General features: G+C 45.7%; 1 protein-coding gene across 5 annotated transcripts in view; it reads right to left on the bottom strand.

Moving 5' to 3' along the window:
- Window positions 1-26,305, bottom strand: part of RAPGEF4 (Rap guanine nucleotide exchange factor 4) — a 291,500-nt gene that overhangs the window by 5,030 nt on the left and 260,165 nt on the right. For all 5 annotated transcript variants that reach the window (XM_046018583.1, XM_046018585.1, XM_046018584.1 and 2 more), the window contains 8 exons: window positions 25,240-25,386; window positions 23,371-23,468; window positions 18,002-18,127; window positions 17,401-17,579; window positions 14,443-14,533; window positions 10,612-10,662; window positions 9,481-9,568; window positions 8,988-9,052 (listed from right to left, as the gene is read on the bottom strand). In XM_046018583.1, coding sequence (XP_045874539.1) covers window positions 8,988-9,052; window positions 9,481-9,568; window positions 10,612-10,662; window positions 14,443-14,533; window positions 17,401-17,579; window positions 18,002-18,127; window positions 23,371-23,468; window positions 25,240-25,386 — 845 coding nt within the window. The remainder of the gene's footprint in view (window positions 1-8,987; window positions 9,053-9,480; window positions 9,569-10,611; window positions 10,663-14,442; window positions 14,534-17,400; window positions 17,580-18,001; window positions 18,128-23,370; window positions 23,469-25,239; window positions 25,387-26,305) is intronic.

The raw sequence follows: 26,305 nt of genomic DNA, 5'->3' as shown, positions 1-26,305 counted from the left end.
CTTACAAGCGAATTTTTATACACTACACTCAACTTAGTTTAAGACAAAAGAAAAGAGGACGAAAAAATAGAAAAGGCAGATACATGAGGAAAAACATTGGTGAGACCCACGCACCATTTCTCAGCCAGGATGTATATTTCTCGCTCCGGATATTTTAACGGTAGCTGGGACCCCCAGGCTCTGTGTATTGTCTCAGGACACCTTTGCTGTTCAGACTCTAAAGGGGGTCCCGCAGAGATGGATTAATTCTAACACTAGCAGAAAATTGATAAGGCTCCAGCCAGGAAAAGAGATTTTCTTATCTCTGAGTGGCTGTGTAATTCCAGTCTTTGCTTACGTCTCTCATGGACCCTTGGCTTGCCAAAGTATAGAAAATGACTTCGAGAAAGCTTCTGTAGTGGTAAAAACAAACAAGCAAAACTCCCAGCTTGTTTGGCAGGAAAAGAAATTTACCGAAGAGTCGAAGCTTCCGAAGGACATACATGTGAACACTTAGCATTCTAAGTGTTCTGCTGAATACAACTGCTCTGAGGACTCTGGGAACATTACGTGCCATGTGTCTGCACTGGATAATTTCTCATACACAAAGAGGCAATCGGAAAAGTTGGAACTTCATTTTCATAAAGGGCCCTAGAAACCAGCGTGTCCGTTGATCAGCACGAGAAATATATTACAAATACCTCTAAGAAAATGTAACATACAATGTATAATTAGCCTCTGATATATGAAGCCCTGAAATAATCAGGAACCATGATAATTTTCCTGCTAATTTACTTTAAGTTGTTTTTTCACTTCTCTCAGCTTTGCATCCGAAGGGCACAAGTATATTCTGTGTAGAATTATTGTAATTCTTCAGATATTGAATGGAGTGTAATTACTGAAAACCCCGGGAAATGCTGCCAGTGCGCCCCTCTGAAGAATAATAAAACAATTAGCAGGGGTCAGAAACCTCTTCCTATACCATTTTGCAGGGAGTAATTGTTCTGCTTTTTAGTTTTGAAAGCTAAAACATTTCATTCTGACTTTGGTTTTAGACTACTCTCTACAGCTATACTCTGAGGCTTCATCTTTTTTAGCTCATTATGCGGTTTAAAATGTGAGAACAATTGTTTAAATCAGTAATTTCCAGCTCTGGAGTTCATTCTACCTTTCTAAATCTTTGATTAATTTTAACAATGGTTTTAATTTTGACATATCCTTTTTAATTGTCCTCAAAGGTAACTTCAGTTTAAGTTCGAAATCCAAATCCAGCTTTTGTGATGAGGCCTGTGGTTTTCCTTTGTGAGGTCTGCATGGTCACGCTGCCCCCCATAAACCCTGGCAATGGTGCAACAAGTGTGCCTGAACCCCGCTGGCATCCCAGAGGACGCACGCCTGCAGAAGGCTTTCACAAGGCTGGAGAAGGGTTAGCTGGACACTAACTCCACCCACTTTTGCACCCATGGACACCTGCGGTAACCACTGCACCTACAAGCACCCCCCCCCCAAAGAGGCTTCAGAGGTCCCCTTCTTCGGGTGTCTGCAAGGTGCATAATCTCTTTCAGAGCCTGCCTAGCAACAGCAGCTTTGGGCTGTTTGGAGCCATCCACTGAGAGCGACTCATTCCTGCCAGGACAGCCACCTTCATTTTTATACATCTCTTGACTATTAGAAATTTCTTTATCATTCTGAGTCAAAGCTGGTCTCCCTTTGCTTTTCACCCACTGATACTAGTTGTGAGCTCTGGAGCCACAACAAACACATTTAGTTCCTCCTATTTTTTTGTTTGTTTGTTTGTTTTGTTTTGTTTTTTAAAGAAACAGACTCCCCACTAAGCTGCGAGCCCTATGTGGGACCGCCAGGACCCTGGGATCATGACCTGAGTTCAAGGCAGAAGCTTAACCACCTGAGCCACTCAGGCGCCCCATTTAGTTTTTCCTTATTAGGACAGTCTATTCTGGTTTGGTCTAAACATTCTCAATTTCTTTAACAATTTTCAGTTTAACAGTTTGGCAGTTATGGGTCTCTTTAGGGCAGCCTCTAGCATCGTGCCCTAGATTAAGCAAATCAGAGAGCAGAAGATTGATTATCTTCCATCCCTGGTCTAGATGAGGCTACACATCTGAGTCCACAATGTAAAAAAAGTCACATTGCTGGCATCTGTCGAACTACTAGCGAATTAAACCTCGAGCCTGTTTCATGAGCTGCTGCTTGGATCCAGCTTCCTTCTCTGTTGCCGGGCACTTGCTTTCTTGGACCAAAGTGGAGGATTCTGCATTTATCTAGTTAAGAGTCTTTCAGTCCTTCAGGGACTTAAGCCTCACATGTTGTTTTTGACGGCAGACAGTCATGTATTTGCCCGTGTTCTCAGTTAAGGTTGGCAGAAACGAAGTTTAAAGAGACACAGGCTTTGCTATCCAACGGCCGCAACAGGGATGAAGCCAAAGATTACACCCTAGGTTTCACGATCGTGCCGGAGCTGGTTGGCCCGCCTGGAGCAGGCCAAGCAGCTTTGCAATGGGGCCGGGCCAGTGAGAAAATACTCGATTACTCCAAGGCAAAGCTTCTCATCTTTTTTCCCCATCTCAGCAAACCTGAGGTTTATGACACACGCCCTTTAGCAACAGGCTTATGAGAATAGCAGTTTGTAAGCCAGGGGCCAAGCGAGGAGAATTCGCTCCTTTAGAAGGCGCTCTGAGCCAGTGTGGGGGGGCAGTGTGAACCCCGCGCTCCACACCGGACTGGATTCCATGGGCCCCCCACACCCCCTGCTGGGAATCACCACCTCAGAGTCTGCTCAGCCCATGGCCCGCTCGGGCTCTCTCACCAAGAAAGCAGTCCACAGTCAGAACCGTGGAAAAGGTTTTAAATTGCACACAGCCACCATTTTTCCGGAGACCCGGTCTCGGTCTAGGTCTTTGGGGTTTATCTGCACAAATTAATATGTTCGCGCAGTCCTTCACCCACGAGGCTGGGAGACGGGCCCAAACGAAGGCTGACACATCTCCCTCCGGACACGAACTTGCAGAGGGAAGCTCAGGAAGGAAAAGCAGGTGGCAAGTGAAGGACTCTGTACCTACCCTCATGTGTTTATTTCTTTAGCTGAAAACAGAGCAACTCGGAAGCAAATGTCCTTCTTGGGGGTCAGGCTTACACACAAAGAGGCTATCCACAGGAAGGGGCTGTCTGCGGTCCAGCCTGGCACAGGCAAGAGGCCTTGAGGCTACTGTCCCAAGCACAAATTTCCCTCCAGCTCCGTAAGTTATTCCCCTTGAACCCGATGGAGTGTCCAAGGGGCTTCGTCTCAGGCTGGGCCTTTGGGACTGGGCCTCCCTGTTTACCTTTCAGGCGGCCCCCTGCCCGCAGGAGGGGGCTGGCCAACTTACACCTTCATGCCTGTCCAGATAAGTCGAGAGCCTAGCAGGCCTTTACAGCTGTCTCCAGCTTCTCTGGCCACCTCTGTCCAGGCCCTTAGCTCTCCTGTCCCTGAAAAGGAGCAGAGACTTTCATGTCTCTCTTCAAGTTCAGACCAGCAGGCCCTGCAGGCAATGCCATCTTGCCCTGTTACAGTTTCTTGACCTCCCTCCCACACACAGACAGCTTCCAGAACAGCCTCCCTCTTCTGAGGCTAGGCTGCCTCTCTGCTTTGAGGCCTTTGAGAAGCCACTCCTGGACTTCAGGCCTCTTCTAAATGCCTACCCTGAGCAGATTTTGTCTTTCCTTCTCCTCCCCTTAGATCTTTGCCAACCGTGTTCTTCCTGTTTCCCACACTGCCTCTTCTTTTCTTATTTCTGCCCCTACTGATTTGACTCTGCCCCCATCTGTGTGGTAGCAAATAAAAAATCTCCATCAGTTATTCCTTGCCAAGCATGTGTAAAACCACACCTACATCACCTGGTTATTTTACTCAGATACTCATATATTTAGGACAGGAGTTTTCTTCCACAAGATCTAGAAATATATATAGTCTCTCACATACAAAGATCGTGCCCACGAAAGCAAATGAGTAGAATTAAGTGCACAGTAAGGACCAGAAAGTAGAAGACAAAAAGGCCCAGGAGCTCAGCCAGCCTCGGCAATGTGCATCACAGAGCAAGAACCCTGAGCTCCGTCCCCCGGCTATGGATCTTTCTATCCAAGAGGTATGTGACATACAGATATACACATGAAATGTGCGTGATGCTCGTGCTATATTGTACATCTCCCAGCCACAGAACCTTGTGGCTCAGGTGCCTGTCCAGGCACATGCAGGTTATTGTGCATCTCTGCATTCAGGAAAGGATGATGAAGGGTGGACACAGCACACAGAGAGCAGGGGAGAAGAATGTCCAGGCTGGAACAGAAGGCTAAGGGAGTCATCTTGCAGAAACTGTCAATAATGCAAAATGCCTGGGACATTCTGCTTAATCAAATTTTCTAATAAAATAGAAAACAATTCTGGATAAAATCTTTGTTCTACAAAGTCCTTTATTTTTTTTAAAGACTTTATTTATTTGAGAGGGAGAGAGTGAGCAGGAGTGCAAGAGTAGGGAGAAGGAGAAACAGGCTCCCCAAGCCTGAAGCAGGATTCGATCGAGGACCTTGGGATCATGACCTGAGGTGAAGGCAGATGCTTAACCAGCTGCACCACCCAGGTGACCCTATATAAAATCCTTTAAAAATGCTTCAGAAGAAAACAAATGCTTCAGTGTATTGTCCTATCTCACTAGGTCCAACACTGAAATAGGATTGGGTTATTTTTTTATTCAACAAATATTTCTTGCATGTTTACAATGTGCCAGACACCTTTTTAGGAGCTGGAGAAATATCGGTGAACAAAACAGATAAATACCTGGTCCAGGACACTTATATTCTAGGGGGGAAGACAGACAATGAAGAGGCAAGTAAAGGTTGCCTCAGATTATGAAACCAGCTGCCTGGGCAAGGTTATCTGTCTGAGAATGCTGGGTGTGGGAGAGAGAAGAATGTTTGAAGGGTAGTCAGGAAAGACCACTTGGGGGAGGGGACACATGAGCAGAGATCTAAGTGATGAGAAAGAGTCAGACAGGTGAAGACTAGCAGGGAGACAGTTTCAGGCAAAGGTAACAGCTAGTGCAAAGGCCCTGAGGCAGGGGAAAAAAAAAAACAAAGAAGGTTGGTCTTGCCAACTTGGACTGAGTACAGAGGAGATGAAGAGTGAGGTGAGGTTGTATGGTGCTCAGAGTAACAAGTCTGGATTTGATTGTATTATGTTATTGTATTTAACATGGTTTTGTTTGCCTCCTGATATAGCTGCATGAAGTTACCTCTCCTGACATTTTGCTTTTGGATATCTCTTTTATTACTATTGTGAATTAGTTCTTAGATTTTTTTTTTTGCTTTTAATATTTCATATGTTTATGCTTTTACCTTCCTAACTATATATAATCTCCTAAGGGCCAAGGATTATTTATTGGATTTCTTTATATTTCCTAGTGAAATCCTTTGCCTGAACAGTCAACACAGATTGCTTTGCTATGAGACATATCTTTTGGAAAATTGCATTTAGCCCAGTTTGTGAGGTCTAGATAAAGAAAGAAACTTTCAAGGTCCTCTTGTAGATTTCTGTAGTGTGAAAAGTTCTGAGAATTGGATGTATTTGAACATTTCAGTTGTTACTTGGAGATTCTTTTTTCCATAGCTTGATATAAGCCTAGTGCTTTCTCCACGGATCTTGTAATAATATTATTGGTGATAGAAAACATATCGTTGCTAATTATGTAATGCCATAATTAGTGACACAGAAATAAAAGGATTCAAAGCATTTCTTTCCTCAATGAATTAGCTTCTGCTAATGTTTCCAGAAGTGTAGAAGCTTTGCCCCATGCTTCTCATTCCAAATAAAATGACTATCTTAAAATAATGTTCATAAATAAATACACCTAAATATGGGTATGTCTGAAATAGAACCAACCTCCTAATACAGTAGCAAGCGTGGCTATCAGCATGCTTTATGCAGCCTGGGATAGTGGCAGCCAGCCAGCATATTATCCTCTAATCCATTGCTAGTCTACCTCCTAAATGTTATAAATATTCATGTATGCCATAGAAAGCTACAAAGGGCTTTATTCAAACATTTTTTTGAATACTCCTTTATGTTTCCCCCAAATGAAAGAATGTCTGCTTTTTTTTTCTTTGCATAAGGATCAGAGTGTGAATTCTCTTTTGTTCGTACTCATAAATCCTGAAAACCAATATGCAACAAATTCTCTAATCCTCATTTCATACCTCAAGGGTAAAAATGTTCAAAATAAAAATCCTTAGGGCTGGCACAGTAGTTCGCTGTGTCTGTGCAATGTTGCCACCAAGAACAGGCATCTGTGTTTCTGGCTACCCTGGTGATTTCTGCCCCTGGCAGGGTCTCCCTCCAGGGAGACCGCCTCCCAGCCCCATAAAGGCTGCCAGCTCTGCTCACCACCTTGGCCTTGCAATGAATGGTTGGGAAATGGCATGGACACCAACCTGAAAAGAGAGATGTCTCCTTCCCCAAGACACACGGGGACAACAGCAGCCACTAGTGGGAGTTATAAGTGGCAGTGGTGGCAATCTGGGGGCAGAAGGTGGGCTTGTTCACAGGGAGAGAAGGTTAGAAAGCTGATAAGTGCCAGGTTGGTCAAAGCCAGGTTTAAAAAATATAATCAAGTCGTTTTGAAATTCCATGTCATTTTCCAGTAACATCAAACTCACAAAAGGCAATTGTAAAATTAAACTTTCTCATGGTGTGACTTACCACATGAAGTAAAGTTTATAGCTGCTAGAGTGGAACACTAACAGTTCTCTTTCGGTATATCCTTTCACCCTTCTCTTTCATAGTAGCCGAACCCCCTAATTTTTAGTGGGTACATGGATACCCCAAATAAGGGCCTCATATTCCAACTTTCCTTTCATGTGATTAAGTAAGTTTCCAGCCAGTCAAAAGTGAACCAAATGATGAGTGCCACTCCGGGTCACATCCTTACAGGGAAGAAGCATGTCTTCACCTTCTCTGTCTCCCCTTCCCTCCACCTGATATGGCGTGGTGGTGGTCTGCCATCTTGGACAGTGTGGATGGAGAAATGGCAAGAGGAGAAGCCTGGAACCTTGACCCCTTCATGAGCCACCACACTCGCTCAGACATTCACAAGAGAAAGAAACACACTTCACTTGCATAAGCCATTGTTAATTCAGGTTCCTGCTATCACAGCCCAACTGCTAGCTGGGGGGTTCAGGTGCTTTTAAGTTAAAGTGGACTATCTCTGAGAGACCGGTGTGAGGAGCAGGGTGTGAAGGGTGTCTCCTCACTGCAAGGCGTGTAAGAGCCCACTACTGTGGGCATGGAGAGGAGAAATGGGAGAGGGGAACTCTCAACATTATCTCATCAGCCATCAGATAAGACTGTTCCTTGAAGGTTATGGAAGAGACACCAAGATCTAAGGGTCCAGAAGAAAACAACTTTCATTCTCCTTGACAGATATTTTTGCTATTCTTGATTGTCCTGTTCTGTTCATTTTCATGATCAAAAGTTCTAAAGCTCAGTCAACTCTTTAGGAAACTCTGCCTTCTATGCCTCTGTGCACATGTGTATTTTATAGTCAAATAGTTTTTTAGCTATCTCTTAGTCTGCATTTCTGTATATGTGATCTGGAAGGTTCTTTACCTATTCGCTAAATCTTTCATTTCTGGAAAACCAATTTTGAAACATCAGGGAAATATGTTTAATTCTCCATACTAATAAGTGAGCAAAGAATGTTTTTTTTACTTTGATCAAAGATTTATTAAACTGACAGAGATGCTCATACTCTGCCCTTGGAGGGAGACACTGCTGAGGAAATATTTGCCCTCTAGCACAGGGCGTCTTTGAGGAGTGTAGACTCTTATGTTCTTTCCTAACAAGCTTAAGGCATGGAAATTCAATTCCCTGACAATTGTTGGACTTCTTCACAGGCTGGGCTTGCATTAAGCTCATTCCCAAAGCTGGATGGTATGATCCTTACAGATCACTGCCGGATGTTTCCAGCTCTCCTGGAGCAAGTATACCAGCTGAGTTTCAAGAAACTAGAAGAACCATTTTCTGAGGAGACTTCTGTAGCACTATATATGGCTTAAAGGAATCTGGACCCATCAACGATCTCCAGACACAGAAGGAGCAGGCAGGACCCCCATCTGCTGTTGGGTAAACAGACCCACAGAGAAGTTAAGAGATTGCTACAAAGGAACGAAGCTGAGAACTGAGCATCCTGTCTCCCGAACTCTCCAGGCTTGAGCTTTTCCTGCAGAGCCATACTCCCCACTGCAAAGTGTAACCCTGGGCAGGTGCTTACTGATGCAGAGATCACACTGTAACACCCCAGCCATCCAGGTCGCAGCCAGAGGATTTAGAAGACAATGGAGCATTCCATGAACATGCACTATGTAGCTAAAGATAGGTTTTGGCATGACCTGCTTTATTGCCTCACAGAAGATAAGAAAACGAACGGCAAGGCAACTCTTGCCAGATGACGGCTTTTTCTGGCTGAGCAAGCTGCAGACTACGGAAGATATACGCCAGTTCCACATCTGTTTTTTTTTTTTTAAGTGGTTTTTGTTATGAAGATTCTCAAGTTCCTTCTCTGAACTTGGGCAAAATTTTATTTATTTATGCTCAGCAGATAAACAACTCAAACGCATCCTGGGGAAGTCTAGCTCTAGGAAACTTACAACAAAACAACAACATGGAAGTCACTCTGGAACATTCGTGCATTTTAGCAACAGGCAGCCCAGGACCAAGCACGTGGCATAGAAGCTAGTGGCTGCTGGGAGCTGCAGCACACACGCCATTCAGTTTGACAAAAGAGACCTGACAGACTAAAATAGGCAGCCAATTGGAACCAAATCTTTCAAAACTCCTTTATGTGTAACTACCTTTTTAACACGGCAGCATATATGGAAATTATTTCCTTCATTAGGGCAAATGCAGATTTGATGTAAAAAAAAATAAAACATTGCGGATAAGGTTATAATACTGTACGTACCATTTTTTCAAAGTTTACTAGATTGTCAATGAACGTCTTGTTCCCCTCATGAGTAAATGTCATATCTGCACAAAAATAAAAGTCACATTCTAATCACTAACAGAAATATGTCATACCAAGAAACCACAATAGCACCATTAGATTATGCTGGAAGATTTGCATAACACTGCAGTTGGAAAAAGCTGATAGTAGTTCCTTTTATGTTAGGTGTTTAACTTTTGAAAGCACTTTACCTGAGATTAGTTAAAATTTCCAAACTAACCCACGGTTTCACTATCAAGCCTTCCCAAATCTTAGATCCCTGCTCCTCCAATGATCTTCGAAAGCCTTTCCAAAAAGTCAAGGGGGAGATGAGGTGATGAAGGGGGAAGGATGGGACCATTCTTTCCAAAGAGCTCAGTCTGATCAGGTTCTTGTCCATGAGCAGGTTCTTGTCCATGTTCTTCCCCACATACCCCTCCCTGGTTTGACCTGTGTGTTTCCCTAGAATTACCTTTAATGAGCAAAGGCATGAAGGGGATGAGAGGGGGCTCCAGCTTAGCTACAGTCAGCCTGTAGGCCCTGTGGTTTCTAGACGGATCCTTAGGAGAAACAGAGAGATGCTGGTTAATGACTAATGCCACATATGCCAGCCCTTCTAACTTCTAACACACCTAGATTTGTTTTGCCCCAATCAGATAGTTTTCAACGAAGCTGTAGCTATAAAAGAAACGTAGATGTAGTTAAATTGATTTTTGTTTTAAAACAATTTCCCTTCTGACATGAAAATTATTTCCTTTTTTTTTTTTTTTTTTTTTTCCTGAGAGGGAGATTTGCCTGCAGGGATTGAGGGGAGAGTCCTTTTGTGAGCAAACACAACATATGTAAAATAAACCCCCCTCCACCACATGCCCCCTCCCAAAGCATTGCCTCCATTCTGGGACACGCCCACCCCGCACCAAAGCACCACCTCCTTCCCGGGACCACCCCCCTCCTGAAGCACAGCCTCCTTCCTGGGACCCACCTACTCTCACCAAAGCACCGCCTCCTTCCTGGGACACCCCGCCTCCCCAACAAGCACTGCCTCCAGCCTAGGATCCCCCCAAGAACCGCCTCCTTCCTGGGAGCCCCTCTCTGGGAGCACACCCTCCTTCCTAGGACCCTTCCTGGGACCGCCCCCCCCCCCCCCAGCACTGCCTCCTTCCTTTATCAGCTTCTCTGAGTTCTTTCCCCGCCAGCCCCCTGTGCCCTCCGTGAAACCATCCCATCACTCCTACCAGCTCCCACTCCTTTTCTGTCTGTGAACACCTCCCAGCCAATGGGGAACAATAATTTTGGCAAGGCAAGGAAAATGCAGCTTCCAACCCAGAGCCCACCTTTTCTAGGTGGAAAGGATCCTATTACACTGCTTTTCTTAGTTACACAAATTGACCTTATGTGGGACATAAGTCCTCTTTAAGCTGACTCCTGCGGGTACTATTCATTAGTCAGACATGCTTGTTTTAGCAGCACTAAAACGGGATCATAAACTTCTTAAAGTCATACAAGGACAGGTAAAATTTCTGAAATGAGAACTTCAATTCAGCTAATCAGAAACTGGATTAACGCAGACAGTGAACAGAATCGAGGAGCCGCTGTCACTTACCATGAAACTTTCAAACTCCGCATAGAACTTCTTGAACTTGCTTGGCAGTTTCTGTTAATGACACGAAAACGCCACACTCATATGTCAGATTCGATATCTAGATATGTATCATGTGTTACCATTTCTAGGGGAAATGTATTCCTCCGGCTCTTAATCAAACATCTCTAAAAAAGTCTAAACTCGAATCTGGCTTATCGTTTGGACATCATCTGGAACATAAAGAACTTACCTTTTAACACTCTTAACCTCATTGAAACAAAAGTAATGGCAGATGCTTTGGTCTTTGTGTTTTTATGATGTTTTCTAATTATTCATACAGAGGACTGCATTCTCAGACCACAAGTGATTTGGGATTACCTTCTCCTACCTTTTCAACTCTTTGATTCCCATAATGAGGAGTTTAGGCCAGAGAACAGTAGGATTAAGTTTTAGAAACTACCATTCAATCCTCCTCTTCCCTTACAATGTCAACTACATGAGAACAGAAATTTTCGTCAGTTGTGTTTGTTGCTATAACCCCAGTGCCTGGACGAGTGTCAGGGATGTAGTCAGTACTCCATAAACATTTATTTGAATAGATTAAACCCATGTTTCCTAGATGGAAGAAATTTGGTCTCACAGTTTAAGCGACATGCCCAAAGTTGCACAGCAGATGACGGTCAGACTTGGAACTCACAGCGCCTGTCTCCTTTCTATGCCTCTCTCACACGTGCTACGCTTTTCCACGCGAGCGTCTCCTCACGAGACTTCTCTGCCCTGCTGTCATAGGAGCATGGATGGCTCTCCCGCCGTGGTTCCTGGTTCAGCGCCGCTGGCTGTACCCACATAGCCCGTTGGCCATTATCAAGCCATCTTTCTGTCTATTGGTTCTCTCTTTGCTTGGGTCCTGGGATCTTCGAGACCTTAAACTATTCTCTTCTGATAGGACACACCAAGGTAGAGCAGCTACCTTGCTCCAGAGACCACGGAACCCCTGAGTGAGTCCTAGGGCTTGGAGGTTCCCCGCTCAGCTCTGCTTCCCACATGGAAGTCTACTGGCAACAACGGATTGACCAGTGAGGCCTCTGCACTCACAAAAGAGCTCCTCTCCCTTCTTTCTCTCTCATGTCTGAATGCGTTTGTCCTATTCCCATTCAAGCATCTGTAAAAAAATCTTATTTTGCTTCTAGGACTAGTAGTCTCCCACATACCTTCCAGGCCTATTTTCCTAATATCTCTTTTCGAGTTAGGTTTGGGGAGAAGCTGATAGCTCGCTCAGAGGGAATGTCCACCGGGATGAGAGTCGGGATGGGCATCAAGGGATGTAAGGATCTCATTCCACACGTGGTATCCAAATCACCTCTTTAGGTGGTAACTTGCCATGGACATAGACTAGAAAAATTACAAGTGGATTATGTTTCGGGTTAGATCTGTTGCTCTACCCTTCTTCCTTTACTTAGCTGACTTTTGGGTCAAAGACCGGATGGCATACGGTAATACAAATTTTGTGGGTCTTAACACTACAATCTATGTACACCCTGTGCTTCCAGAGTGATGGTTCTCAACTGGGGTCAGGTTTGCACCCCTCACCGACATCCACTGGGGGACATTTGGTGATGTCTGCAGACATTTTTTTTATTGTCGCAACTGGGGTTTGGCAGAGTGAGAGGAGATACTGACATAGCAGGCGGAGGCCGGGAAGGCCGCTGAGCAGCCTCGGTTACACAGGACAGCCCCACAGTGAGGAACTACCCTGCCCGCAGTGTTCGCACTCCAGGATTTTATTCCCATTTGCTTGATGTCTGATTGGTCTTTCACTCCCATGCTGAACCATTCCCTTTGCCATGAGGTTCACTTTCTCTCTGTTCGGCTCACTGATAGTTTCCCGCGTGTGCCTGGGAGGTCAGGCTGCGTCTCTCACCCTGCTCACGTCCAGGCCCTCCTGCCCTCCACCGGAGCCATATGGGCAGTGCGGGAGGCTCTCGGCAAGTTCAGGTAGAGAAACCCGAATCAGAAATGCTTACAGATGAATGTGCTTCCTACAGGATGATGTAATTACCTTTCACCTTAAAGAACAGAGACTTATAAGTGAGCCTGCGTTCATCTTCTCTTTCGGCAACATGCAAGGATGAGAACAGTAGCTCGCAGACCACTGTGCTCCTTCACCTTCCCCATGAAAAAGGAGGACTGGCCCATTCACTCTCTCCTTCCGCAGCCCGCACCCTCCCACCCCCGCTGAGCAGCCTCTAGTGTTTCTCTTTAGACCAAGACAGGAGACTCAGAGAGTGCCCCCCTCATTCTGTGGCCTGCTGTTTTTTGTTTTTTTTTTAAAGATTTTATTCATTTATTTGGCAGAGAGAGATCACAAGTAAGCAGAGAGGCAGGCAGAGAGAGAGAGAGAGAGAGGGAGAAGCAGGCTCCCTGCTGAGCAGAGAGCCCGATGCGGGACTCGATCCCAGGACCCTGAGATCATGACCTGAGCCGAAGGCAGCAGCTTAACCCACTGAGCCACCCAGGCGCCCCTGTGGCCTGCTGTTTTATGTGCTACCTGCTCTGGGGCTCCCCAGGACCCCTGGAAAGGATCTTCCCCATCAAATCCTATGGACTCTGTGGAGGCATCAGAAGCTGGAAACAGGCTGGAGAAGGCAGACTGCCTGCACAGGGACCCTAGGTTTCCAGAGATTCCAGGAGCTTTGGGCTTCAAGACAGCGGATTCTGCTGTGTGGCTTCCTCGCCTCAATCTCGTGGCAGCCCTAAGTGCATCCATCTACCCGCTGGACGATGATACCAGCTGCGTGGCACGCAGGCCTCAGCAATTCCCTCATTCCTATATTCAGGGGATGAGCTGCTATGTGCTGCATCAGCCTGGAATTTTAAGAGAAACCCAAGACAGAGGAACTTGTGAGGACCTGTCCTATAAACAATGGAAACATTTAGGAGGGACAGGGAAAGAAAACAGTTTCAAGAGGCAAATGGGGAAGGAAATGTTTTAAGGAAAATATTTAGAGATGCAAACAGCTGCCTTTGGTGCCTCTTTAAAGCACCCTTGCAGATGAAATCTCTGTTATCTACTCCTTGACCTCTTTTTGTGTCCCACTTACACATACTTTTTTATTTTTAGTAAGAGTCTATTTTTGTGTGTATGTTCTATGAGAGATTAGTATTTCTTCAACTATATTCCACACGTAAGGGGTCGGGCACATTTTGAGTAATTTGGCTGATGAAAAATGAAGATGTTTGGCACCAATACCCAACTGTCAGCAAACCACTAATGGTATTTCCTCCAGAGGTTCACAACACACCTGTGGAACTTTCGCCGCAACCTGAATATTAGCCAGCTGTTGTGCCTGCATACACAGAGAGGTCGGCCAGGCGGTTAAGAGATACTTAGTACTCAGCAGGGCCAAACAGTTGGCCTTCTGGCTAATTTTCCCCGGAGCAAAATGACTACTTGGATAAAAATGGATCTTCTGTCCTCTCTTAATTATAGATAAGGCAATAAGCAGACATTCCGGAAAACAACAGAATCCATGAGCAAAACCTTTGAAATCATCCCAGCAATGTTGTTGATTCATGTTCTACTCAGGAACTAGACGTATTATTATTTACCTTGCACAGACCAAGAAGCTGAGACCCTCGCATTTCCCCCTCCTCTCCACGAAAGGACAATACCTTTTGAAATTCACACTCTCAGGCAACTGGAAAAAGGAGACAGGTCACTTCCCTCAAAGTGTCCCACCTTTTCCATTGTTATACCAGTGTGAATGATATTTCTGTTTAAAAAGCTCACTGGTGAGCCTGTGTTTTTATTCTTAAGGCAAAAGTCACAGCTGGATGTCAGCTGAGGCTTACCTCCCACGTGAGTGCCAAGCGGCTCACAGCAACATTACTTAGTCCCATGACGATGGCAAAAAAGGAATTCAGATTTTTGTACTCCTTACAGCTGAAACACAAGAGGCACATGGCTGAGTAAAATGACACTTTTGAGTGCGATTAAAAAAAAATTAGAGTTCTATTTTCTGATAGTCATTAATAATCGTCAGGACTCATTAGGAGAACAGGCAATGATAGATTTAATGCACTGAGTAAGTTCCACTCGGGTGACCATGTTCAGCTATCTGGCTTCCTACGGTAATTTTAGAAAGGGGATGGTTCCGGCCATCCAGGTTCAGGTTTTGAGAAGGAATTTAAAGACCCCTTCCCTAGGGATCCTTAGGATGATCTCAGAGCTTCCTAAAAGCCTTGTTGGACCTGGAAGGAAACATCTCATGAGGTAAGAGGGAAGCAAAATATCCTTGAAGACTTTCGGACTTTGAGCCTGAGACCTCCTTCCCTGAGAAAGGAACGAGGAAGTCAAATTGCTGCCGCTGTGGAAATTTCTACCTGCCACGCAAAACCTTCTAATTTGTTGAGAAATATCAGCTTACAAGTCATGATCCCTATGAAGCTGACAAAGAACCCAAACAATTGACCAAAAAGTAACCTTATTTTCTGTTTTACTGATGTTAACGAGGCTGATCCCTTTATGCACTTTGGCAACTGTGAGCCTTTATGAATACATATTTGGGAATAAGACTATTGTGGAGCAAGATCAAAGATTCTTATTAGAATGGCAATATTAAGCCCAAGTTTAACTTTAAAAAAAAAAAAAGAGGAGAAGAAAGAAGGGAATTCCCCAGCTCCTTCATACCAGTTCCTCAAAAAGAGAAAGAATTAATTTTGAAACAAGTGCAAATCCTTTACCCCAAATCAATATGTTATCTAAGTCAGCTGGATCATAATTAAATCCTGTTTGGATGAACATTTTTGTGAAAGGCTAATTAAATTGTTGCTTTTGCTGCCTGCGTTCTCTTTGTAGGGGAAGCAATGAGTGGTTCTTAAACGGTCTGCGTGGAAAGAGGAAAATCGTTTTCAGAGAAGCTATCAGGTGTGTTATCCCACTGGTGGAAAAGTAAGCAAAGCCTTTGCTGTGCGGGGGCAGTGGCTCTCAGGTCAGGGGCTGAAAGCAGTTTCAGAGACTCCACCCCCCTCCCCCCTCCACCGGGCTGAAGGCAGGGAGAATAATTATATACATGTGTTTGCCTTTGTCCTAGCCATGTGCTCTTGAAAGCACATGCAGGAATAGACTTGCCTTTCTGGTCACCGCTCTGTTCACTGTTCCCAACTAACTTCATCACCTTAGGTAAGTCAAAAGCTGTCCCCATGCCTCAGTCTCCCCTGCGAAAGGAAATGATAGCACTTGAACCCCTAACTTCATAAAGCTCCGGGCAGGTCAAAGAGCTTACACGGAATTTGCTGAAGTTCTCTAAGTCTCATTCTTGTAGACCTTGGTCTAGGGCAGTCTACAGTCTTCTCCAGCAGGGCCGTGCTCACAGCTCCACTGTGGGACAGCACTAGCTTAGTAAAGGTTAAATAACATAAGCCAATTTATACCAAAGTCCAAAGCTGCCTACTCATTCCCATAATCAGAAGGAAGAAAGATAAAAAAGGCAAAAACATGAAAAAAGAATTTCTAGGTTATCGAAAGCCTCTCTTTATGTTGCCACTGTCAGCTAACAGGAACAGGCCCCCGAAGGTTTGCTGATCTCCCACACTGGTGTGCAGTTTGCCATTCTCTTCTCCTTGTTGCATTTAGCACTGCCAGGCTAAGGTGAAGGGAGAATGTGCTCTTCATAGCGGGAAAGCACATATCGTCACAGTTTCTGTAATCCTCTCCTTGCAAGTACGGGAAGGCACCTGTCCCTTGCAACAAGGTTGTTCAGTCTCCTCTGCAAAGTGGCTATCCTTTGATCCAGAAATTTGTAAGCAACATCTTACTAAATCTTTCTTCAAAAAGGCAGCTTTTCCAAATTAAGAGATATCAGCCTTTGAATCTGAGGATTTAGATATCCTGTTGAACCCTCAAATTTTTGGCAAAATAATTTGAAGCATTTGGCAAGCTAATACAAATGAAATGTCAGGCAGCATTTACTTCTTTGTTTAGTTCTGGAGATCAGACTCTGTATGGGATCTAAACTGTTTGACCCAAGAAAATTGCTAGCTGGGGTTACTTGTGCTCCCCACCTTCCTATGTGAGAGCTCCCTGCATTTAGAAAGAAGTCTCCCAGCCATGGGCCACATTTAGCATTTTATTTTTAGCATGGTGGTGATACCAAAAACATGGAAGTAAACAGAGGTTGTCAGGCATATCTAAATAGCAGGAGAAGATTAAATTCATGTCAGGGAGAAATCTAACCGGCCCCTGCAGTAAATAAATTGTTTCCCATGAACTGCTATTAAATAGAATATTTATAAGGTGCTTGCTTTTTCTGATGTCGATGGAGATGATTTTCATGTTCCAGGTTAGCTCGCCTTTATGCATTTTACTGATTTCATTCTGGCTGTTTTACGCGCTCATGTACCTGCATGTTTCCACTGCCCTCTACTGGTGAGAAGGTGTCCTGCGGGACATCGACTCGAAAGGCGTCGTCAACACAAGTTTTCTACGACAGAACTTTGCTGAAGGACTCTTTAAACTGGAGGAGGCACAAAGCCAGGGCAGTTCAAAGCAAAGAGTTCACGATTCTGACTCTGGTATCCATGTTGTGAGGTGTTAATTTATTTATATACTGATGGCCAGTATTACAAAAGTCAGATGAAATTAACATTTTACCAGAGATCAGTTATTCTAAAGCCCCAACCATTGTTCCTTGTTTCTAAGGAGATCCTATATCTTGCTTTTTTTTTTTTTTTTGAAAGATGTAGCCCTAATAGGACAAAATGAAAATGCAGCTCAAACATTTTTTTTCTTCCTAAGCTAATGATACTTACTGGGCTGCTATCTTAATAAATTTTTTTAAGAGCTGAACGCGCTTGCTGGGCTGGGAACAAAGGCAAATCTCAGTGACAACCCAAAACTGAATTTCATTAAATCTCCTCAGGAACAAATCCAAGTTTGCTGTGGTCTTTTTAAAATTATGCCTTCCAAATGTGTGATAGATTAGCTCCAGCTAGAAAAGAAAAGAAAACAATTTCATTTCTTTGTTCCTCAATCAAAACACCAATGAGGCTTCTTTATTTGTCACGACAAGTTGACGGGGGTCAGCAAATGTGAGTCCAGTCACTGGCCAGGATTCAAGCTCTACTACAGGGCGAGGGGGCTTCAGTGGGCTTCTTAAATATAGAACCATCAACGAGGGGCTGTTGGCGCAGGAAGGCTACTCTAAATCATTACGATTTTTCTTGAAGACGCAAAGACTTTTAACAGGCTTTATTAATAAGCTCGGTATTTCCATAAACGATCGCGTGGTTTCCATCTTGCTGCACACATCCATGTCTGCAGCTGGGCCGCCTGGCAGCCCAGATTCGTAAATTCTTGCGATTCGTCCAGAATCGCAACGGTACCTCCTCTCGCTCTCCAGCAAGCACTTACCTCGTGCACACAGTTGAAGAGTTCCCAATCATAAATGGTCATCTGGTATGCTAAATCTTTGGAGCTCATCAGTTCAAAAGTTCCCACTGTCCCAACAGTTGGGCCTTCCTGCTCTGGCAAGGGAGTCTACGAATAAGAAGGCAAAAATAGATCAGACTTTCAGGACAGAGAAGTGCTCCATGCTGAATGCTTCAAGGAGTTTTGAGGGTAAAGGATTCTGGAGGGGCTTTCAGGACCTCTCTAGTGTCACCCAGAGGGGAAAGACACTTTTATTCTTAATGCTCACTTCCTTCAGTGCCCCCCTTAGAGTCATCGTGGCCACTATCATCCAGTCTACTGACTAAAAAACGTGGACTGTGGCAAATAAGCTTTGGTGAAGAGTGACCTGTGGGGGTCCCCCTTACACTGGGGCCTGGGAGATCCCTGGAAACAGTTCCTTTTCTCTGGTAAATGCATAAGAAGTCCTTGGAGATGTTTTCCTCCTATTTTCCATTAGCTATTCTGGAGCAGGTACCAGGATGGCCCTTTTGGACATCTGGCCACAGCACCACTAACTGTGGTGGGGCTGGTGACTATGGTGACGTTCCTGCTTATCCAGCTCGTATAACACACGGCCTGAGCTGACTGGCGGACAGAGGGCTCCGGGGACCGACATGACCCATGCTGGCCCATCCCTCCACTCTTGGAGCGATGCTGAGCTATAAATGATAGCCACAAGGTCATGGTGTTCTGGGCGAGGGCTTCTGCTACTTTCTGGAAGGCTCTCATTCAAAACTTTCTACCTGACTCGCTGATCTCATTTGTATTTTATGAGAAATGACGGAGACTGCTTTTCCTTAGTCAAATGAATGATTTGTATGCCTTGGAAACTTATGTATACTATGCAGACATTTATGGATCTGTAATATATGTCCAAAGTTACAAAAGGGACATTAATTGAAAGAGGATTTCCCTAATACCATACTAGCCACATTGGGATATTTGGTATTTAAGATGGAAATACTAATATTATGCAAGTTCTACCAGCATGACTATCAGCAGCAGCACCCATAACCATGATGTTCCATAAATGCTCACTGGGTTCTGGGCACGAAAGAAATGACACATTCAGGATGTAGGTGGTCTCTGCAAGTTTACAGGCTAAGGGAAGGTCAACTCTGACCAGGGAGTCCCTCTTGACACTCAATCAACAGTCAGCTGCTGGCATTCATGCGTGGCTATGAAGGACAGACAGAAGCATCGACACACACCCAATGCCCAGATACATGGATAAACGTGTGGGAGGACAGGAATGGACTTTTGAGAGTTAGTGGGCATTTCGGATGACTGTACAATCTGGAGAGTTCTTGAAGAAAGAAGCCAGGCTATAAAAGATTAAACAGACAAACTTGGATGGGTCAGAACAGCAAGGTTTCCCCTGAGCTCTCAGGTTGGTCTGCTGAAGGATGGGTAGATTCAGGAAGGCTAGAAAACTGTCAGTAGACCTGTATGTCAGGATCAGAGAGCCTTGGGGAACCAAAAAGACAGCTCAGACAGCTTTAGAAAGTCTGTGAAGTGCCAGACAAAGAGCTGGGGGTTTGGAACAGAGCAGTGTTTGAGGGGAACAGACTAAACGCAAACCCCACTCTACCTACGCAGATTGGGATCAATTCCCTAGTTTCTTGCATGTCTGTTTCAGCTCAGGGAACTTGGTGTCGCAGTACTGGATATGCAGACTTCTTAACAGGATGGACTGGGAACAATGTCCCTGTATCACATAAGCAGAGTGCCTGGCACAGAGGAGGTCCCCACTCTCACCTCCTTCCAAACGAGTTCCCTCCCCACGAGTGCTGTGGTGATGCAAATGCACAGGAAAGTATGATGCAAATGATATCTGGACATGGGAGCTAAGCTCTGTTGTTCCTGATTCGCTCTACGCAGGGCACAGACAGTAGAGAAGAAAAACATTAATTCCAAAGTTTGGAAACTTAGGGAACTGGCCTGGAGCTGTGGGTAAGTAGCTTATGGAAACAAGTAAGGAGAATGGTTCCAAGCAGGGTGAGTCTTAGGTAGAAAGTTGGGGATAGTCTTTAAAAAAGATTTTACTTATTTATTAGAGAGAGAGAGAGAGAGAGAGAGAGCATGCAGTGAGAAGCTGAGGGAGAGGGATAAGCAGACTTGAGTGTGGGACCCAAGTGAGTGAGGAACCCAAGGTGGGACTTGATCCCACGACCGATCATGACATGAGACAAAATCAAGAGTCGGATGCTCAACTGTCTGAGCCACCCAGGCACCCCTGAAGTTGGGGACACTTAAATGCTGGGGCATTTCTGAGGACTCCCAGTCCAGCTCAGGCTCTCCATGTTCTCTGCTCCCTCTTGCAGCTCCTGCTGTGTGCACAGCCCTCTGTTCCATGCAACTGCCCTCTTGCTCTCTTCCTCCGCAGGCTCCCCAGCTCCCATCTCTCTTTTTCTCTCTCTCTCTTTTTTTTTTTAAGATTTTATGTACTTATTTGACAGAGAGACACAACGAGAGAGGGAACACAAGCAGGGGGAGTGGGAGAGGATGAAGCAGGCTTCCCGCCAAGCAAGGAGCCGCAGGACTCAATCCCAGGACCCCGGATTACGACCTGAGCTGAAGGCAGACACTTAATGACTGAGTCACCAGGCGCCCCAAGCTCCCATCTCTTTTCCTTGAGGCCTTATGGCTTTTCATGGAGGGGATAAACCCAGCAACTACAGGGAAGGTGCCAATATTAAGAAATAAGTAAAATTCTTTAAGTCATGGATGCTGGTCTATCATTCCTTCATCCCTTTTGAAAGTCATAGAATCTCTTTTTTTTTTTTTTTTTTTTTTTTTTTTGAGTGGGCAGGGCTCACCAAAGCCTTCTCCCTCCTTGACAAAGGGCAGGCTGGGCCCTTCCCTCCATGCAGCACTGAAGAGGCAATCTGAGTGGCTGAAGTTGTTCTTCCATCTGAAGTGGGGAATTTACATGCTGACCCGGGGGGCCCCAGGAAGCACCCCCTTGCTCCACTTTCTCCTAGATAGTCCTGGGGTCCTTTCCCATCATATGAGCCATAACATACACAACTGCCTGCCCAGAGGCATAGAACTCCCATGTACTTTCCCTCAGGAAGAACAGCATTGTTACCCTCCCAATTTCCAAGTCAAGAACCCAAGACATAAAAAGGATACACTGATCGTCAGTGACAAAGAGATGGCTGAAGTCAGCTGCCACCCCAGCATCCCTCTCTCCCCCACCCTGTGCCTGGCTCTGTGGTGGCATTTGTCATACCGCCTTCTTACACCCTGGAGTCCCTTACTACACTGTGGATTCCTGGAGGCACAGGGAGGATTCGTCTTCAAGACCATCCCAGAGCCAGAACCATCCACAATGCCTGGAATGAGATCGTAAGCCCTAAATAAAATTCTAAGGAACTAGCGGATGCGTAAGAGTACAACCAAACTACAGTACAGTGGGATTTTATTATAATTTGCTCAGCACTAACATATATGCTCAAATACAATGTGCAGAGACTAAAGCTCTAGGCGAAATCGCTGGCACTCTGTTATTTCTAGACAACACAGCGTAGCCCTACAATGTGTTCTGTTCCAGGCTGTTTTCGTCTCATCTCCCTAATGTCACCGTAACTGTCGCAAGGACAGAGCCTCTGGGACGACTGGTCGAGAGTCACACAGAAGGCAGCAGAGCACTGAGCACAAAGCAGACACTTCATATGTACGTGTTGATAGATCAAAGGGTTTGGCCAACATTCTGTACTGCACAGTCATCCTGTGTGTGCCATTCTTCCTAGAAAGACTGTCCTCAGGGAGATCTTTAGAAAGCTGGAAAAGGCTCCACGTCTCCAGTTTGGTGAGGCAGGTGGAGTTCAACCACTCCCTAGTACGGTGACGTAAGCCACTGGACAGCGAATGGCAGGGCACCACGTGGAAGAAGTTTACAAGCTCACATTCCCCAGGACTAGCGGCAAAGTAAACGCCTTTCAAGCACTCGGGCCTTAACAAGGAAGGCTGGCAAGGACTAGGATTCCCAAGGCTGCGGGACAAGGTGCAAAGAAACAGAGGCCTCAGAAGTTAGTGTCTGCCTGACAAGGACAAGGCCAGCAGGGCGTTCGTGGGCTGTGATGGATGAGGGACAGTCAGAGAATGAAGCCACATTTGCTAAGCTCCCCTCCACCGGGATTCAGGACACGGCAACAATCCACCTAGCTGCACAGGAGTGCCCCAAATGGCTCTCCCCCAGCTGGAACAAAGAATCCCCATGAGGCCAAAACAAGTTCTAAGATGTTCCCGAGGGGCTCCTGAGGGGTCAGTCAGTTAAGTCTCTGCCTTTGGCTCAGGTCATGATCCCAGGGTCTCGAGATCGAGCCTCGCATCAGGTTCCCTGCTCAGCAGGGAGTTTGCTTCTCTCTCTGCCTCTGCCTGCCACTTCCCCTGCTTGTGTCCTCTCTCTATCTCATTCACTCTCTCCCTCAAAAAATAAAATCTTAAGAAAAAATTTTAGAATGTTCTCGAGAGCAGAGGAATCTTGATTTACTTCTAATGTCTGATGTGATGACACATAAATGCATTTACACAGCACTCACGTGGCTGAACTCTGCCCTGGAATGTGATGCTGTTTACCTCTCACTCTTGTTGCACTTCTCTTAGTAAAATCAGCCCCGTGTGTCCCGAGATGGAAAAAACTGCTTCCCTCTCCTCTGTGCTGGCCCCACAGTGTTTCCAAGATAGCACGAGAGCTCCTTACCAACATGTCTAATCTTTGGAGGATAAACAGAAATGAACCCTACCGTCTCCATAACAGATGGAGGCTACTCAGCAGTGAGCATGGGCCAATTGATCCTTTGCTTGAAGAGAGTTCTGTGCAGCCTGGGAACAAGGCTTGGGGGACCGACTTAGGGAAGAAACTGCTGGCCTCCGGTACTTCCTACACAAGTCAGAGCGCTTTCAGGGAGAACCGAGAGTGGCTTTGCCCTAACGCCCTTCTACAGCCCACGGAGGAGGTGATGGATCGCCAAGTCTGGTCTTAAAATTTTTTTTTTTCCCTCTCCTGGTTTCAGCATTCAGATTTTAAATATTACTATCTAAACTGGGGGGACTTCTAGGAGGTGATTCACTACAAGGAGGTCTAAAAGCTGAATTGTGCCCCGATAGTGGGGCTCCTTTGGCTCATTTCCACAAAAGAAAATCTAAAGGTCCGAGTATATCAAATGAACACCTGAGGCTTACCTCACGGAACACAGAAAAAGACACAGCCAAGGAGCATTCAGGAGTTTTTTAGCAACTCAGTTCAACGTAACTGCAAAATTAAGCTGCAGACAAGTTTTTCTGATTGCAGACACGGCTCCAAGGAGGCTATCCACACCTACCAGTGAATCGAATTGCTCTCGCGGGCAAGCAAATAGGCGTCCATTAATGGTGAGCGTCGTAAATACTGAAACATCATTAGGTTTGAGCACCACCTTTTCTGTGAACATAAAAAGCATGAGATTGCCTATTAAATGCATCTGAGATTTGCTGCACTGCCCTAATCACACCAACAAATTGCCAGCTCGGTGAATTACCGGAACACGCAGAGCGACTGCATAAAACACAGGACTGAAGGGACCCACTGAATAGGAAAGACCCAGCATTCACGCAGGCACAGGACACTCAAGATGCCATCAGAAAATGACCGCAAAGCAGGAATGGAAGTACCCGCGGGTCAATTCACCCAGTTCGGCACTACAGCTGTAATTATCTTCAAAAACTGCACTTACTATTTATATAACAAATTATGTTTCCAGATGGCAATAATGCCCAGCGCTTTGGAGAAGGAAAGATCCTTTCTAGAAAACTTAGGGGGTTTCTGAGATCCCAGATGACTTTAGATGTAAAATTCATTAGTATTTTTTCATGGGTTCCCGAATTTGGAGGGCAATGGCATGGCCTAGATTAAGCCTCCTATATTTTGAAAATTAATTCATTCAACAAATATTATTTAGCATTTATTACATGCTGGACACTGCTCCAGGCATTGAAGATACAGAAGGGAACAACAGGAAAAAAGAAAAAATCCTGGTCCGGTAAGAGCTTGCATCACAGCGAAGGACACAGACGGTGAACAAGACAGATCAGAGAGTGAGCTGCCATGGGGAGAAAACCCAGCAGGGACGGAAGCTAGAAAGTATAAGTAAGTGAGAGAGGATACAGTTTCAGAAAGGGAATCAAAGAAAGGGAGGAGGTGGCCTCAGGTAGACGAGACATTTGCATCACAACCCGAAGGAGGGGAAGGAGGGATGCAGGACACCTGTGGAAAGATTGTGCCATACGGATCCGGCGAAGGCAGGCATCCTGGGTCCCATGTGACTGGGAGGGGAAATCTTGGGAATCCATGATACATTTAAAAATCCTGCATTAGGAGAACCATTTGCCTTCAAACGTGGCAAAAAATGGTTTACCCGACCCTGAAGCAAGGATCCTCCAGTGGCTACTAAATCGTTTCCAGATAAATTAGCTTTACTGTTTCTTCTTTGGGCTCTCAATGCAACACAGGCCAACGATTCCAAACCTCTAGCCAGCATGGATTGTAACTGTCCACTTATTGTCTACCTCCGTGCCTCCTAGCAACAGCTTGGGGACATGGCTGCACCCAACACATCCCTTTCGTCCCAGTCACACTAACTTGGCCAGTAAATATATATGGTGAATGAATACATGACATTTCAAGAACACACACAACAATTAAGTGGTTCCATGGGGGAAAGTCGTCCTCATTTTATTTGATGAGTTGGCCTCCTGCCCTCTCTGTGGGGTGAGGAGGGAAACCATCATCAGCTGGAAAGAACCAGCCTACGATCACCTCCAACTTCAGACTTTCGGAAACCTATGGCCTGGAGCCTGTCAAGCCAGATGCCCTCTTAGGGTCCCCATGTCTCAGAGCTCCAAGACCTTCAGCTTTTTGTTTAGGGTTTTTATAGGAAGAACTCCAAGCCGACATCCAACCCAGAGGCCTCAGCTCCAGCTGCCGTCGATTGCTTTACCTCCTGCTTTACAGTGGGTAACTCCAAAATAGGGCATATTGGATACTTACCCAGCCCACTTCTAACCATATTATTTTGTTATTTATGGGCACGCACACAGCACCAGTTTGTCCCTTGGGACCTGCGAGGAAGGGCCACGCTGACTCCTGGCAGGGTTTCTGTTTGGATGGGATATTCCATTCTGTGGAAGCCCAAGGTGCTCCTTGAGGCTGTTACCTCCTCCGGAGCTCATCTTGACGATGATCAGGCCTTCCCCAGAGCCCAGTTTGTCGGCAACTGCACTGATGACTTCCTTCACCGAGGCGGCCACTGGCACCCGAATGGTTGTGTAGGTGTGGTCCAGGCAGTAGACTTTAAACAGAACTGTTGGGAAGGCAGGAACAATATGGTAAATCAGTCTCAGGAGTTCTTAGGAAAACCATCAGCAAGGGGGAGTGTTTGGCTAACCTCCCAAATTTGCACCATCTCATCACTCTCAGGATTGTACCTATTTGCAGTCAGCTCACCCACTTCCGAAACTCCTGGCCTTCATGTTGGTCTAAGGATAGGTACACATGTACGTGGCCGCTGCCTCCAGTTCCAAGAACCATAGCACATGTTTGTGGATAAGCCACAGAGAAGAGACATGGAACAAAGGAAGGACATCTAGTCCTGTCTGCTGGGTCTGCTGTTGCCTGAGAGTTTCTTTTTCATAATCCAGGAAGTGCTGCGCAGTAGGCAGATTGCTAGATTGCTGCTGCCGGCCGGGGTGGGGGGGTTGGGGGCAGGGAGAAGGGAGTGAGGGTGGGGAATTAATGCTAACAGCTCTGCAAACAGGAGCGCTTCTGCCCGGGGCATGAACACACACTGACTTTCCCATACACTTGTTCACCGGTTCGCGTACTTTGGGGCTGGCTGGGCCACAGAGCTCGGGCAATGTCGAGCTCAGCAAACCCAAACATGGCATCTCGAGGCTCACCTCTGAACATAAACCCTGGAAGCAATTCCGACTCCTTAAATTTGTGGGCTCCTGAATGACAGGACTCAGTTGTGATTTAAGATGAGAATTTTGTCATTATCATTCATTTTATTTTGGTTGTGATTCCTGAGACAAAGCCTAAGCAACCAAATGGTCATTGTCGGTGTGTGCACCTCCCTCATGGCTGCCAACAATGCTGGGCTCGGGGCCAGACTGCCCTCTCTGGGCTGGGGTCCTATTCTGTAGATGACCCTAGCTCTGCCCTGCACAGCATTGCAAAGTGCCAGTCATCTGCCTGCCAGCTCTTCCCGGAAGCGGGCAGCC

Source organism: Meles meles, chromosome 9, assembly GCF_922984935.1.
Source record: "Meles meles chromosome 9, mMelMel3.1 paternal haplotype, whole genome shotgun sequence".
NCBI classification, from domain to species: Eukaryota; Metazoa; Chordata; class Mammalia; order Carnivora; family Mustelidae; genus Meles; species Meles meles.
Note: the sequence above shows the minus strand (reverse complement) of the source record. Positions and strands in the feature narration are given on the sequence as shown.